The 15,836-nt window shown below is 35.1% G+C and overlaps 1 protein-coding gene across 1 annotated transcript; it reads left to right on the plus strand.

Moving 5' to 3' along the window:
* The first annotated feature begins 5,690 nt into the window (after nt 1-5,690).
* Nucleotides 5,691-12,312, plus strand: LOC136818454 (T-box transcription factor TBX10-like). Its single transcript, XM_067074794.1, has 8 exons — nt 5,691-5,920; nt 6,542-6,881; nt 7,332-7,433; nt 8,413-8,584; nt 8,981-9,157; nt 9,580-9,647; nt 9,817-9,863; nt 11,065-12,312. Exons 1-8 carry the CDS (start codon nt 5,734-5,736, stop codon nt 11,280-11,282), a joined length of 1,311 nt encoding a protein of 436 aa, XP_066930895.1. The 5' UTR covers nt 5,691-5,733; the 3' UTR covers nt 11,283-12,312.
* Nucleotides 12,313-15,836: the final 3,524 nt, after the last annotated feature.

Below are 15,836 nucleotides of genomic sequence, written 5' to 3' on the forward strand. Positions count from 1 at the left end.
CCCTAAACTCGGGCCCAGTATGAAAAATTGACCAGGAGTTAGCTTCGGGGACCGACCATTTCCAAAACTAGGATAGTTAGGGATTCCAAAAATGTATAGTTTATCCTGTAGAATCTTGGGTTAAGCAAAATGCCATTTTTTGGGTTTGGCTCCCGGACTATTATGAAAAGGTCCATTTAGGGGAACTTAGGCAAAGAATCTCGAATATTGTATCCAACACCATAGTAGGAGGGTTCAACCTCAGGGCAGTTGGCTAAGTTAATATCTCCAGGGTTAACTATATTCTACTACTCTACTTTCTTTGTTTATTCAGATGCTCAATAACAAAATCTCGACCTCTGCACACTACAAAAAAGTTGATATCATGCAATACCACAGGAATGTTGCTGGCGGAGACATTGTTTTCATGTGTTTATTACGCATGCGTGAGATAGTCGAATTAACACCTTTTAATATGGTTGTCAACACTTCTTGAAAACTGCAACAGAACGATTTGGCTGTCGTTAAGCTTGGTGGAGAGACAAGAAAAGGAAGGCAAGTACACAACGTTTCAATATTTCACTGGATACTGGGTCGAAATGATTAATTGGGGAATCAGAGCTCTCCTACGCGAATTAAATTCCTCCTCCAAAGTCAAAACTCGTTTTACTAACAGTTATTAGTTACAAGAGTGTGAGCGGTCTTCGTATTTGACCAATAAGAAGTAGTTACCACAAACCGGGGTCTATTCAAAACCTTTTAATAGACTGAATGAGGTAATTGAATGGCCCGTTAGTATATGGTAGTTCCCAATTTCAGTTTTTGATTTCGCTTAAGTTGGCTGTAAAAGAGTCCGCCAGGTTATTAGGCTCAACTGCATTATTAGGCTGTGTGCATCCCCAGAATTGATTTTGATATATCAAAACATATAATAGGGGATGCGGGCAACATACCAGATTAATTTTGGAAGGTAAAAGCTGGAATGGGGCAATATTATCATTTGAAAATTGGTGATAGCAAATCTGTTTTTGTGTCAGTTTCTCATTCTTGATTGTATTTTTCAACTTCAAGTTGCTTTTTTTTTATTTGGATTTTAGTGTTCCTCTTTCAAAATAGCGACCTCGTTAAGTGCTCCTAGTCTAACTTAGCGCCATCAAAAATTTTCGGAAAGCAAAAAGTTCAGTCAGGAGTGGACCCTACTCTACAGTTACCAGAGTGTGAGCAGCCTTGAGTAGCCATCGTTCATTCTTGCCGTAAATTTCAGACTGTATCAGCTGGTTTTCCGGAGCTGCGCAAGTTAAAGATTAATAGGCAAACAGAACTGATAAGCATCATCTACCTTAAGGAAACTAACCTTAGCGAGCAGCAAAAATCCTAGGAAAAATTGAATTTGGCGAATTACAGGATGAGTATTCATTTTTGCATAAAATACGTATACAAAGAAAATTTAGTGTCTATAAAATTGAGACATCCAAAAATTAATCTATTTAATTGATACACAGACATCTGGCATCAATTGGTCTGGTCAATTCGAATCCAGGGTATCGATGCGTAGAGTTGCCAGATGGATACAGTGAAAAAGTTGATTGCATTTTGAAATTAGCATTAGAAGCATGATTTTATTCTAGATTTTCAAATTAAAAAAATTCTTGCAGGACTAGATAAATTTAATGATAAAAGTGAAAACGAAAAATTTTATTTTATTCATTCTTGACGTTTCCGTGTCTTCATACTCGGTGGAATTATATTAGCCAGTGGGGGTAAAGATAACAGAGCACAACTCCATGGGAATTGATATTCTTATGTTTTTTTATGGTAGGGGATCTGAATTCCATCGTTTTCTTGCCAGAAAATTCAAAACCATTGTGGAAAATCAATGCCATAAGAGTGCTCGATTAGTTAAAACCCAGAGTCAAATATACAGTAAGTACAGTAATCATATGTACAGTAATGATTAAAAAAATTGAAATTCGACGTAAAAAGTTTTTTTGAAAGTTTTCACGTCGAATTTCAAATCTTTCAAATTTTTCACTCATTACTGTGCATATGATTAGTGCAATTTTAAAATATTGATAGCATGGGGGTGAAAAAAAAAACCCCAATATTTTGCAATGTGGTTTTGCTTTATCTATTTATTTTTAGCGGGGACAAAAGCTAATTTTCCTTTGGGGACAATATTTTGGCCAATCTTTTCATTGGTAAGGGTTCCCAGTGGACCCATAGATTTATAAAGCCTGAAGGGCTAGATGTCATGCTTTAACCATATTAGCCCAGGGGGTAGAGTTTGAGATGGCGTCATCGCTTTTTGAATGACGTCATCAACTTTTTTTTTTCTTCCTGAAAATTAGTATCATGATGGAGAACATCTGTACCAAATTACATGGCCATAGCTTTTCTAGATCAAAAATGTTCGAGGGTGGTAGATTCTACCCCCCCCCCTGGGGTTACAAAAATCAAAAAAGCTTGGGGTTTATAAAATTTTAAGCCATTGCAGGCAAAAAAAATTGAATATCGTAAAAAAATATGGTTGTTATTGTTTTCGAAATCCCGCGAAGCTTCTGATTGGTCAAGCGCTGAAATTCTATCGTAATGTCACGTGACCTAGGTAGGATTTCCTACCAAGATACGGCAATCTTTTCATTAGACGATGTTATCGTCCGTTACAGCGATAGTAAAGGCGGGAAAATATGGTGGTATGGTGTTATGCCAGTATACGGAAAAAGAATCGGCGGGAGAGTTTCGAAGAAACAGGGACCTTTATGGCTGGGAGCTCTACCGATTGTAAACTCTTTTCAGCAAAAAATCCCGTTTGCAAATTTTCTTCGGCTTTGGCTTGGGCTTTTCTCTTAGATAGTGATTCGTCTTTTCAGCCAAAGAACGATATCTAACCCTTCGGACTTTAGAAATCTGTGAGTGAACCTATGTGAGAAGGGGTGTTTAACTTGTTTAACCTGATAGTAGTTTTTTAATTTTGTGATTTTTAGAATGTTGTAAATTGAAATTCGGTTTTGAATTTTCAAATTGATATAAATCTTGCTCAAGTTTTGATTTTGCTTGCTCGTACGTTTGGTTAAATACAGTTTGAAAAGAATTCTTTGAAGGGAGGCTAGAAACACTCTTCTCATGCTAACTAAAAATGAGAAATAGCAAAAAATTACGACGAATTTAGTTAGTTGAGTAAGCGCTGTGAACCTTAAGGTTTTGGATTTCAACCATACTCTCACGGAATATAAGGTGTGAAAATTAACAAATGTTTCAGTCTTTTCTCACACACACTAAATGACTAAATTCTAGGTTACTTCCTTTTTTGGTAAAGATACGGGATAGACAAAAAGTTCAATGATATTTTAGCAGTGAAATTTGTTTTAACCTGCACGGCGTAAAGTGCATGTACACACTAAAAATACTATTTGTATCTCTCTGTCTCGGTGACTCAGTGAGAAGATTTCAAGGCGCGTTTTCACCGGGCGGGGACGGGACACAATTTCTTTCAGCAAATACACGTTTTTCTCATAAGAACATTTAAAACTTTGAAGTCTCCGTATGTTCTTAATATTTTCAGTTTTTAAGCCTTAACTTAATTTGTTCTTTTTTTTAACATTTTATGAGTATTTTTGTCCATTTTCCTACAAAATTGGGTGTTTTAGGTTCTGCAAAGCCCTAAAATGTTCTTAACTTGTTCTTAATATTTTGTCCATCGAAACCTTATAGTTTGTTCTTATAAAATACGTGTAGGGAACCTTTATGACTGCGATACTGCAGGAATAGAAGGTTGACCCATCAAGGCAAACATTAAACTCTGCAATAGATAAAATCTGTTTTTTATCGATATCTTACTAGAGGCCAATCCCTAGTTTGAAATCCATTCACTTTAATAGCGTGTACAAGGTCAAATCTCAGCTAAAATAAAGTAAACGCTAAATCCAGAAAAGGTCAACAAATTTAACTTAAAAATCTTTATTTTATTAGCCTCTCTATTCACTTGTTTTTAAAAGTTAAATTTCAACTGTTATTTTCTGGGTTAAAAAATTTAAATGGATACAAAAACCTTACGTCACTCACAGAGATGACTTATATTCCCGTTAATCCGTGTTAATCTACCTGTCATACGCAGCCAAACGATTCCAAGCGATTTTGTTTAGTTCGTCCTACAACTTTATTCTACACTTTGTACGCACTCAAAAAGTGTTATTGTATATTATGTCTTGTTTTGAAAGCCAACCTACTAAACAGTGAAGTTAAATGGAAGTCTAAAGTTCTGGATGTGATTGGTAATAATTCGTTTTAAAAGCGTTTCTTGAAGAAAATTGATGGTGCTTGAGAATTGGTTCAACTTTCAGATAGATTCGTTCGACTTTTAAAGAGGTTTGAGCAGTATAAGTAAAAATCTAGTATAGGAAATTGAAATTAGTGCCAACATTTTTAATCTAACACAGAATTTGAGAACATTGAAAATTCTGATTTCCTATCCCACAATTCTCGATGATGAAATATGGTTGAAAAGAATTCCGTGTTTATCTCCCCAGGCCCCCCAAACGGTTTGTGTTTTTTTCTTGCGTGATCACTTTGTCAATTATTTAACGTGGTGCGTGATAGGACAAAAGTTTGAGGAATGATCGATAGTACATCGACTAATTTTACTACTTTTGCGCGATGACCCATTTTAGCTCCTATCGTGACGAGGTCCCCAAGCCGTTTGCGTGATGTCGTGATTTGGACATTTTTTATTCGTGATTACGTGATTAGAGGTCAAAACATGATCGTTATTTGAAAGATTTTTGAGCCGTGATTCGTGATTTGGACTTTTTCAAAGGGATGCGTGATTATCCATTTTTTTTGCGGTTTTACATGATCGTGATTGAAGACAAAAAATTGCGTGATATCGTTATCAGAGTTCTCTGTGATCGTGAGGGGTACTGTTGAGTGGGGGAGAGGTTTTCAGCACAAACCATTACAAAATTCATTTTTATAAAAGCTATTAGACTTTTTGACTGATCCTCAAAATGTTCATATTTTTTGGTGTGGTTTTCAGACGTAAAAGGGCTTTTAAAAGTTATTGCTATGCTTATGTAATATATGAATTCGCTTGAGTATTAGAATGTTCTTTTATTGTATCCTAGAGAGATTTGACCAAAGTTGAGCCTCGTGTTCTTATAAAATTGTAATCGTAATAAGACAAAGAAACAATTTAGTGAATAAGGGCCCGATACAACTTTATTTTGTGCAAGACGAGATACGCGTTTTTTTTTTAAGAAACTAGTTTTACCAAGCAGCCTCAATGTTTCTTGAGAAATCGGCCTTTTGAGCCTTAAATGTTTCTTACATGTTTCTAAACTTTTTACATAATCAGCCTATTTTTCATGCAAAGAAAGAAAAAGATTTGTTTTGATTGGAAGGTTCTTGAAAAAACCGAATTAAAAAATGTTATTTTTTCATTCTAAGCCTCAACATTTTTGTTAGATGTTTTTTAGTTTTTAGGCATTCTGAGCCTCATGTTTCTTAAAAGTGTGTATCTTAAAAAAAAACGTGTAATAATTTCATTTTCAACCTTGGAACTCAATAAGCCTCGGAACGACCGTAAAAATCAGACTTTTTAACTTAGAGTTTTCGAAAGCCTCACTCGTGGAAATAAAAAGTAGAAAATTTTGAGGATGACAATTATATAGTACCATTGACAAACCTAATCTATTTTAATCTTAACATTTAGGTCATCGAAAAGACCGAACATAAAAGGAATTCAATTCTCACATTGAGATGGATTCAATCATGAACCTATCAGAGAAAGCTAACGCATTTTCAATCGCACAATTACTGGAATCACGAAGAGCTGGTGTTCATCAATTATACTTGAATAATTTTGTGTACGGAAACGATTACGATGTAACCAACAGTGGAGTTAGTGGATTAGCTGCTTACAAAAAATTAGAGGCAGACTTAGAAGGTATCTTCTTAAAAATTTTTGTTTTTGAATAAGAGTGATATCGTTTGCTTATTCATCAATTTTAATTCACAAACTTTTTCAAACTGGATTGACACGAATGTGGAGCAAGAATTGTCAGAAAGAGGACAAAAAAAAACGTTTTTTTTTATTTTTTTGCTTATATCAGCATAACATTACAATTAGACAGACACTGTCCTGATATGGAATAAGTCTCTGATATAAAACGGAAACACTTAAGTAAAAATAAAACCTTTAAATCTTTGCAAGTGTAGCTCTCTATAATTTGAATAAATTCCATTTCTCGATCGAATTTGAAATTTATACTTTTATAATTTTATACAGTTAACTCTCAGTAATTCGGATCTCGAACAGGAAGTCTTATTTGTTCGAATTACTGAGAGATTCGAATTACAGGAGGATATTTTACGATGGATTTACCTTCTACGGGGGCTGAGAATTAATTCGAATTATTAAAAGAATACAAGCTAGAATTAACAAGATTTTACTGTAGAGTAACCCTAATTCCAGCTTTAATTCAAGATAAAATGTATGTTCATATTTGCTGTCGAAATGCATATAGACATAGACAGAATACATTCAGTATTCTTATGCTACTTTCAGAGACTTTGCGGAATGCCGGCACTGGTGTCCGAGCATTCAAACAAAATGGTGAAAACAAATCAAGTAATAGTATCTATGGCAACAGCACTAATTGCAGCGGCCGTTCACAGCAAGAGCAACGACCATTTATTAGTACGATGACGTCATCACAAGACAATACGCAAACGAACGAACAAAGAACATGTGCCGAATATCAACAGAGTATCCAAGCTATGGCGTTAACGAGAACCTTAGCTATGGTTTCACAGCTATCACAAATTCGAGTCGATCTTGAAATGAAACAGCTGTGGGACGAATTTAACCAATTCGGTACTGAAATGATTGTGACCAAAGCTGGCAGGTATATATAGTACTCTCAATCACACCTTTTAATTTTAAGGTTCTGATGGTCCAGGTCCTGATTTCAGTATCTTTAAATAAACAAACAAAAACGCTGGTGTTCTGGCAAAAATCTTTATAGTCCAAAATCTTAAGGTTTAGGCGACTGTAGCATGAATGTAGAGCATCCAGTTACGGTGCGCAAGCTCGTGTGGTTAAATTCCCGGACGAGTCACACAAAGACTTCTTACGTAGTACAAAATGGTACTTGCCTGATGCCTCTTTGCTTGATGCTCCAAAATCAAAAAAACGATTAAGAGTAAGTGGAGAAATTCAGCGAAAGGAGTGGTGCTCTCCCCTAGCGAAAGGAAGCTTTCGGATTATCCTAAACTGCGGTTGCAAATTTACTTTCTTATAAAGAAATGGCCACATTTTAAATCCATTTGTTCCCTTTTGATTGAATTTTCTTCAGGCGAATGTTTCCAACGTTTCAAATTCGAATATCTGGCATGGAACCACAAACGAAGTATATGTTAATCATGGATTTCGCACCAGTTGACGATAAAAGATATAGGTATTTTTACATTTCGCACCAATCAACTATAAAATATATAGGCATGTTTACACTTCCGTTCCCTACGCTGATTCAATCCTATTGTGTTAATCTAGGTGTGAAATGTGTGAGAGTTAGTTTGGCGATGAGCGATGCGCAAAATGAAAAAAAGAAATGGTGCCGTGATCTAGCCAGTACCTTCCCACAAACCAATTTTTTTTTTCGCGATACAAAAGCGATTTTCGTCTAATAGGCTAGCCGTGATCAAGCTCCCGTTAGATTTTTAAAACCTGTGTGTTCCATAAGGGTAGTTCAAAATACCTTCAAATCTCTATTCACCATGCCTAGGGCGAACGCCCTCTTGTTTAAAGTTTTTCTACTATGTTTCATAATTATATTGAATTTAAAAAGTTCATTGCCCTATTCTCCTAGAAATAGAAAAATTGACAAACGTTAAAAACTTAACATTAAAAGGCTACTGTGGCCTGACTGGCCTGACCAGTCGCCTTCACATAGAATTCGACGTAGAAACAATAAATGCAAGTAAAAGCTTCGGTTTAAAAGGGAATTGTTTTCAAGTTATAACCGGTTTTTGGCCCCTCTCTTGCTACGAGTACCTTAAGGGAACTTTTTTTGATGGGAACTAATTTTGGCGGGCAGCAAATATCCTAAAAAATTTTGATTTTGGCGGAAACTTATTTTGGCGAATAGTAAAATTTTTTAATTTTGGCGGGAACTAATTTTGGCGAATGACAGCGTAAATCTGTTCTATTTTGCCTTATTTTGAGCAATTTTGATAAATTTCAGGGGTTATTTAGGCAAGGAAACTTATTTTGGCGAATGAGCAAAATATTTAATTTTGGCGGGAACTAATTTTGGCGAATTTCGTCTAAATTCGCCAAATCAGCCAAAATTAGTTCCCGCCAAAATAAGTTCATACAAGGTATACTTATATTTGTTAGCGAATGGGTTTAAAAGACATTTTTTGTTTCATATTTAGATATGCATTCCACAGTTCAAAATGGTTAGTAGCTGGCAAAGCAGATCCAGCTGTACCAGGTCGGGTGCATGTTCATACGGAATCACCAAACACCGGAGAACATTGGATGAAACAAACAGTGTCATTTGACAGATTGAAACTAACAAATAGTGTAACTGATAAACACGGACATGTAAGAAATTTTTATTGCTTTAAAAAAATCTTTTAAATCTTTTAACTGTGTATTGTAACCATCTAACATGACCGTTGAGATTACACAATTTATTTATAAGAATATTCAGGATGTAATATCAACATCTTTGGAAACAGATCCTAAGAATGGCATGTTTCGAGCATTTTATCTGTAAATTACCGATAATAGTCTCGCCCCCAGATTTAGGTTGAATTTCAATCTTACTCCGTATTTTAGGGTCATTCTCCCCAAAAAGCTAGGAATATCTAGATGACGAAATGGAAAAACACAATCCTTATAAAAATTGCGTGTATACATTTAATAATTTCGAAAGCCAAGGCCAATCGTTGGCAGAGTAGATTTCATCATCATCTGCTATAACTTTTAACTTTACAGATCATCTTGAATTCGATGCATAAATACCAACCACGACTACACATTGTCGTTTGTGACGAAGATGTACCGAATCCCGACCATCAGACGAGAATTGAAAATCTTCGTACCGAGCTTGTACGACAATTCACGTTTGAGGAAACGAGTTTCATGGCAGTAACAGCCTACCAGAACCACAGGGTATGCGTATTCATTTTATACGGCATCTTTATAAAACACTCCCTTTTGAAATAAAAAGTAAATGTGAGCTAAGCATCAGCTAGCCTGTACCACCCCGCAACCACGGGCGTTTTTTATATTTAGAAAAAACTTGCCTTGCTACCTAGCCTGTAACAAACTGAACTTTGCGTTATCTTTTTAGTCAGCGAAAAAGAGTTTGGTACAGGCTAAGTATTAGCTGCCCTTGCTATAAAATTAACGTTCCCATAGCCCGGTTCTGAAGTTTGTACTGAATTTAATCTGAGACTATGATCGTAGTTTGAAAAATTATTACCTCGCAAAACTTTAGTAAACAAAAGAATATTTCATCAGATTTCACGGTCAAGCTTAGCCTGGCTAAGAATTTTTTATTGATTTTTTTTGTCGCGTTTTTTTCTTTTCAGATCACGCAGCTAAAAATCGCAAGTAACCCATTCGCGAAAGGTTTCAGAGATAACGAAACAGAAAGCAGGTAATACAACCGACTCTCTCTAATTCGATCTTCAAGAAACAAGGGACTTTCTTTAAATTAGAGATTAAAGATTTGAATTACACCGAATACTTTAAAATAATTGTATGAATTTCATAAGAATTCGAACAAAATTGCATCATCGTGTTTAATGTATTTGGTTAATTTTCAGCATCAATCGAAGTAAACAAACATTACCTGCATATCAAAACTTTCAAGGTAGGTATATTAATCAAAGTACAGGGTGTCCGGAAAAAAGGAACGAGTTGGAACATATGATTCTGAGTAGAAGGTTGTTGCGTGTGTTTAGCAAAATGTAAGAAAATATATATATATACCCCGGTTTATTAATTTTTTAGTTTTTTGTTTTTGAGTTGAAGTGTAAATCAGGCTTAATCCATTTCGAACGTTCGAATTTTGGTAAAAGGTAAAAGGAAACTTCTAAATATTTTCAGACCCCCCCCCCCGTTTATTCAGACCCCCCCCCCGTTTATTATATTTTGCAAAAATTTCGGACCCCCCCCCCCTTTTATTCAGACCCCCCCTAGTATTCGGGACCTTAGATATCAACACAACAATTGTTTTACAACAGTCATTATTATTAAAAACAATTAACTTTCTTTACAATTTTCATGACGTTAAAGCTATTCAGAATTGTTTTTTTTTAAGTTTTTTAATGATAAAAGATGTCTCATGACAATTAATATGACACAGAGAAAAACTTTGATAAACATTTGAAAATTTAGTGAAACACACAAAAGAACTTTCTTCCTATACAGGGTGTCCCTAATTAAAGTATCGAGTTTGAACATGCGATTGAGTAGAAAAGTTTGTGTGTGTTATCGCTAAAATATAAGAACGTTCTCCATCACACAGGCTTATTACAAAAGGTAGTTACAACGTATAAATTAATCGTAATGACAAAGAAAAAAGAGGGAGAGCTTAAAATACAATTTTGTGAACATGCACATAAAACTTTCTACTCAATCGCATGTTCAAACTCGATACTTTAATTAGGGACACCCTGTAGAAGTGATGTGGTCCGACTCGATACTTTTTTTCCGGACACCCTGTAAAGAATTTTGAAAAGAAACCCAATTTGAGTAAAACTTTTTGATGCCACTCTTCGTCAGCTCCTAGTGGGAATGTGGATCTGAGGTAAAGAAAACGAGTATAGGGTGGTAAATTAGATGATAAAGTGACATGCGCCTGACCACGCGACTACGATCGAAAAGGTGTATAGAACTTCAATAGCCAATTTTGATTTGAAACCGAATTTGTCCCCAGCTAACACACAACATTGTTTCAACGTTTATCTAACGTTCACACCGTCCATAAAACGTTAGATGAACGTTGAAACAACGTTGTGTGCCAGCTGGGTCATTAAATGTCAACAATTTTATTATACCTTCTATCATAGGTGAAGCACTAGAGCTACCAAACAGTAACGCTTACATTGGTCTCAATCCTGAGCTCAATCAACAAGTAACCGTTTCACAGGCTAATCTTATGGTCAACAGTTTCTATAATGACATTGTTTCCCAACCCTTTGAGAACCAAGATCAACAGCAATCACAACCGTTTCAGAACAGAATGATGAATAATAACAACTATACGACGAGATACACACCTTATTAACATCCGAAATCAAACTTCTGTTATATTATATCTAAAGCTTTTGTACATATAATTTTAGCCAAGGGTTACCAAGAGCCCTAAAAAGGCAAAGGTGCTGAGACGAAGCTTCGGCTGAGCAAAGGGCTCAGCAAAAAGCAGATCTGGAACTAAAAGCGATGCCAAAATTCTGAGTGTTTAGTTTTTTAATCACACAGTTGGGCATTATTTGATATAAGGGAGAACCCAAGACACAAGTTAAAACTTTTAAAAATTTTTAATCTTTGTCCTTTTAATCCATAAGCGATTTTCGATACAAAATCTTGCTTGCCCCAGTGACCAAAAATCTCTCCAATCAACTATATATAAATCTAGCACTGAAAATTCTCTCAAATAGAAACTCCAGTAAACTTTCTTTATAAAAGTAAATATATACCATGTCACCGTAGAAAAAATTAGTTGACTTGCTGTAACCAAAAAAGGTTGACAGAAAAGTAGCCTTATGTTTGACATCAAAACTTTTCTGGGAGTGGTTTGCAAGGTCCAGTTAATATTTGTATATTTGGCCCAGCGCGCAGCGCAATGGGCCTTTAAAACACAGCTGGTCGAAGAAATTCGACTTTTTCGGGGCCTATGCGCGCAATTCTCAATCGACGATTCCAGGCTAAAATCGAACTATCTGACTTTCTATTGTGCGCATGCGTATAGAAAAAACCACATATAATTAATACCTTCAACTTATATGGTCAAGTCTTTCTTTCTTAATTAGTGGAAAAAAGTTTAAAGTAATCAAATCATTATTGCTCGCCCGACTCGAGTCTATACATTGAAAAAATTCGCTCCTGTTGCATGGCGATTCTGCAGCGGAAAAATATGCTGACAGTGCCAACACTGCTGGGCCTTTACGCCACTTAGGCTTTCTTGTTTATATTAGATTTATTTGCGTAGACGATATTAATACTGTGGATAGATACAGTAATAAAATATTTTGGTAATGAGATGATAAATTAATTATGTAAATAAATGATATTAAAATATATATTTCTTCCGGTCATTTCCACTTTCTTCGTTTTATGGTCTATCCTTAATATTTTCATAATATTCCACTCTTATATGTCTTTTCAACAAGGACAAAACCATTATCTCATTCTAATTCTATTGAAAGTTAAAGCCTCTTTCGTCTCCACTGCAGATTATATTGAGACAGACTTTTATTTGACTGCGGTTGTTTACGTTTATCAGAAAGACTTATAACGAGTACATAAAATTCGTTTTTATCAATTTTCCATTTCTGCACTAAGATTCTTGTCATTTTTCCGGAATCTTTCCACTATTTTCCCGGTAAAACCAGCATTAGATTGAAAAGTGTTTATATCTAATGGTACGGAAAATCTTGTGTTTACTCACGAAGCTGCCTAACTTTCCGAAGCTCATTATTTTCACTTACCGGAAGTCCTGGTCTTTTTCCACTTGTAAAGTGGCAAAGGAATCTTAGTGCGGAAATGGGAAACTTATAAAGAACAACTGTATATTTTTTTTTATAAGAACATCCAAATTTTTTGAAGCATTCGGATGTTTTAAAAAACTTTTCTAAATTTCACCATTTTTTAATTTCACATAGCGAAAGTATTACAATCAGTTTTCCATGGTTTTCGAGGTGGTGGTAGTGCTAAAAATTAACACTCGGCACTCGTTCTTCGTGTTCAAAATGCTCCACATGTTCTTCTAGAATATTCTAGAATATAGGTGGTAGGAATCAAGGAATCAAAATCAAGGAATCAATCTAGGAATCAATGTCAGGTTGAATAAGGTTACAACCCTGCCAGCATAGTGACCTTACTGAAGCACATGACACAAAATGGCTGGTGTCAAATGAGAAAAAACTTTTTACCATTGGACAATCCTAACACAGGACCAGGTTTGAAACTCCGGTGTTGGCTTAAAGAAGTCTGGTATTTGTCCCGTGTCAAGAATTTTGATAAATATTACACCAGACAGTTTTGTGCGGTGTAATTTGATAATACTTTTTAGCAGCGAAAAAAGCACCGGGCAGTCTGGCGCATCGACAGGGTTGTATAACGCTCCAGCATCACAATAACAAAACACAGAAGAATGATTTGTAAGCGAGTGTACTGGATATTTTCTTATCATTGCTTTCATGCTGGAGTCAGTGGAGTTTTTAATCATATCCAACTTGACATCGCGTACTGAAGAGGCCGTCAACAATCTATTTTTCATTCATTTAATGGCATTTGGCTGTTAACGGGTTGAGAGAGGATGACTCTACTATGCTACTATGAAGATTTGCAAAGGTTATATATGTTTTTCATTATTAATTATTTGGTTTTTCATCTTGCTCATGTTCGTATAACCAGACGGCTGCTATATCGAGAAAGATATACAAAGATATTGTGTTGAACGAAAAATAAATGAAGTTATGTTTGATTGAGTTTTTGAATTAACGAATTAGAAAATAATTTAGGATGATTTGTAGCGCGAGTAAATTGAAGTTTTTGAAGCTTTGTGATGTTCTTAACTTTTGACTTTTAAGTCTAAAAATATTTTTGACCATTCTCCTAAGAAATTTGGTGTTTTCATTGAGTCCCCGAAGCCATGTTCTTAACTTAGATATTTTATGCATTTTCTTTGTTTTTAGAATGTTTTTAATCAATTTTAATGGGTCGTTGTAAAACATGGAGTAGCTCCACGGAGTACTCCGTTGGAGTACTCTAAAAATATTGCAGACCAGATTTTAGATCGCCGCGAGAGGGAAATAAAAACCTGTATAATTTTGTAAAACCACTCTGTAGCAAGAATGTGGCTTTCATGTTGGTCTCTTTTTATATCCTTTCATGTCATCTGCATCACATTGAGTATGAAATTGTCACATCAAAGAAATAAGTTGGCGGACTCCATTTATTGTGATTGTCTTAATATTTTGTTAATTGAAGTGTATTTTGTCAATGAAATGACAATGAATAATTTAATGCTCTAAAACCCCTCTGTAACCTCTCTCACACAGACTGTCCCCAACTGCCATTTCATATCCAGTCATACTACCTGCATCACATTGAGTATGATAAAAATTCTATTTGGAAATGGGTTGATAAGCTATGTATTCTATGATTGTCACAATATTTTCTTTATAAAAGTCAATCTGTTGACAAAAGCAGTGCCGTAGCAACTGGGGGGGGGGCTATGCCCCCCCAATAATTTTTTCAAAAATTATTATTTTGCAAAATGCAAAGTTTTTCTTTTTTAATTTGTCATAATTGTCACAATTGAGTGCATTTTCAAGCAATCTAGAGCTCAAATTTTCAAAATTCCCCCCCTCGGGCCAAACCATGGTTGGCCCTCGCGGTGTCACTAAACTTCAGCCCCCTCAATATGAAAATGCTTCCTACGAAACTGCAAAAGGACAAAAGAAAAATATTGCTTAAGAAAGTTCTAGTGCCCTACTGGTGTTACATGGATAATATAACACATAATACTATATACAATTACACTGATATTATATGTATTATTATAAAGTGTTTGATATATCAGAGCTTAGACTGGGGTCGTTTATAATACATGTAATACTAATAATAAACACAAATAATAATACGGGATTTAGTTTGTATAAACGACTGGAAGAATCCGGTGTTCCAGCCTTATAGATACCGGGCCTAGCTACGCAGAAACTTGCTTAGTGAGAAAACAATTTATTAAGCAACAACAAACTCTCAAAATAAAATCAACTCAAATGAAACATTTTTAACACACAAATCCACGCACATTTTATTATCAAGAATTTTTTTTGAGCGGAAAAAAAATTTAATTGCGATATTGACACTTTTTTTTTGTTTGGGGTTAGTGCACAAAGGTTTCTAGACGACTAAAATTTACTTTTTTGCTCTATTTCTAATTTCTAATATGTCTGAATTAGTCGTCTAGCTTGCTAGACTAATCAGAGCTATTCTGCAAGCTAAATCTGGTCTGTTAATTGTAGAATCAACAAAGATATTTAAGCAGAGAGCGTGCGCTATATGAGCTTTACTGTCAGAAATGATGGTAGCCATTTTTTCACAAACAAATACTTGAGAAATTCTTTTGATTGCTATAAATTGGAAGTTTACAGCTGGTGGAAAAGGTTGATTATCAAATTTGTGATATTCATCGCTCTGACAGGTATTTTAGGGGGTACTCCATTAGGTACTCCATGGAGCTAATCCATGTTTTACAACGACCCAATTTTAATTACTCTCGAAAAAACTGAATTTTTAGATTTAGATAGAAATTTGTGTAATCTGATAGAACACTTGTATTTTTATAAGCTTGAGAATGGTGATACCACCGAAATATATTGCTTGAATGTTTTAAAAAAAATTTTAAACTTTGAATAATGGCTTCAAATTATAACACAAGTTCTTAACTTGTTCTTAACGTTTCGGCCATCGAAGCCTTATGTTCTTATATAGTTTGTTCTTATAAAAAAACGTGTATACTGTCTAGACAAATCGATGAGTAAGCAAACGATATCACTCTTATTCAAAAACAAAACCCCCGGGGGGGTTATTAGGACAAGATGGGTTACGG

This window comes from Clytia hemisphaerica, unplaced genomic scaffold (assembly GCF_902728285.1).
Source record: "Clytia hemisphaerica strain Z4C2 unplaced genomic scaffold, Clytia hemisphaerica genome assembly, whole genome shotgun sequence".
Taxonomy (NCBI): Eukaryota; Metazoa; Cnidaria; class Hydrozoa; order Leptothecata; family Clytiidae; genus Clytia; species Clytia hemisphaerica.

Excerpts from the sequence above, each read along its gene's own strand:
- LOC136818454 (XM_067074794.1), top strand. The coding sequence starts at position 5,734 with ATGGATTCAATCATGAACCTATCAGAGAAAGCTAACGCATTTTCAATC. Across the intron at positions 9,648-9,816 it reads GATAACGAAACAGAAAGCAG|CATCAATCGAAGTAAACAAA; the intron begins GTAATACAACCG and ends GTTAATTTTCAG. Across the intron at positions 9,864-11,064 it reads TGCATATCAAAACTTTCAAG|GTGAAGCACTAGAGCTACCA; the intron begins GTAGGTATATTA and ends CTTCTATCATAG.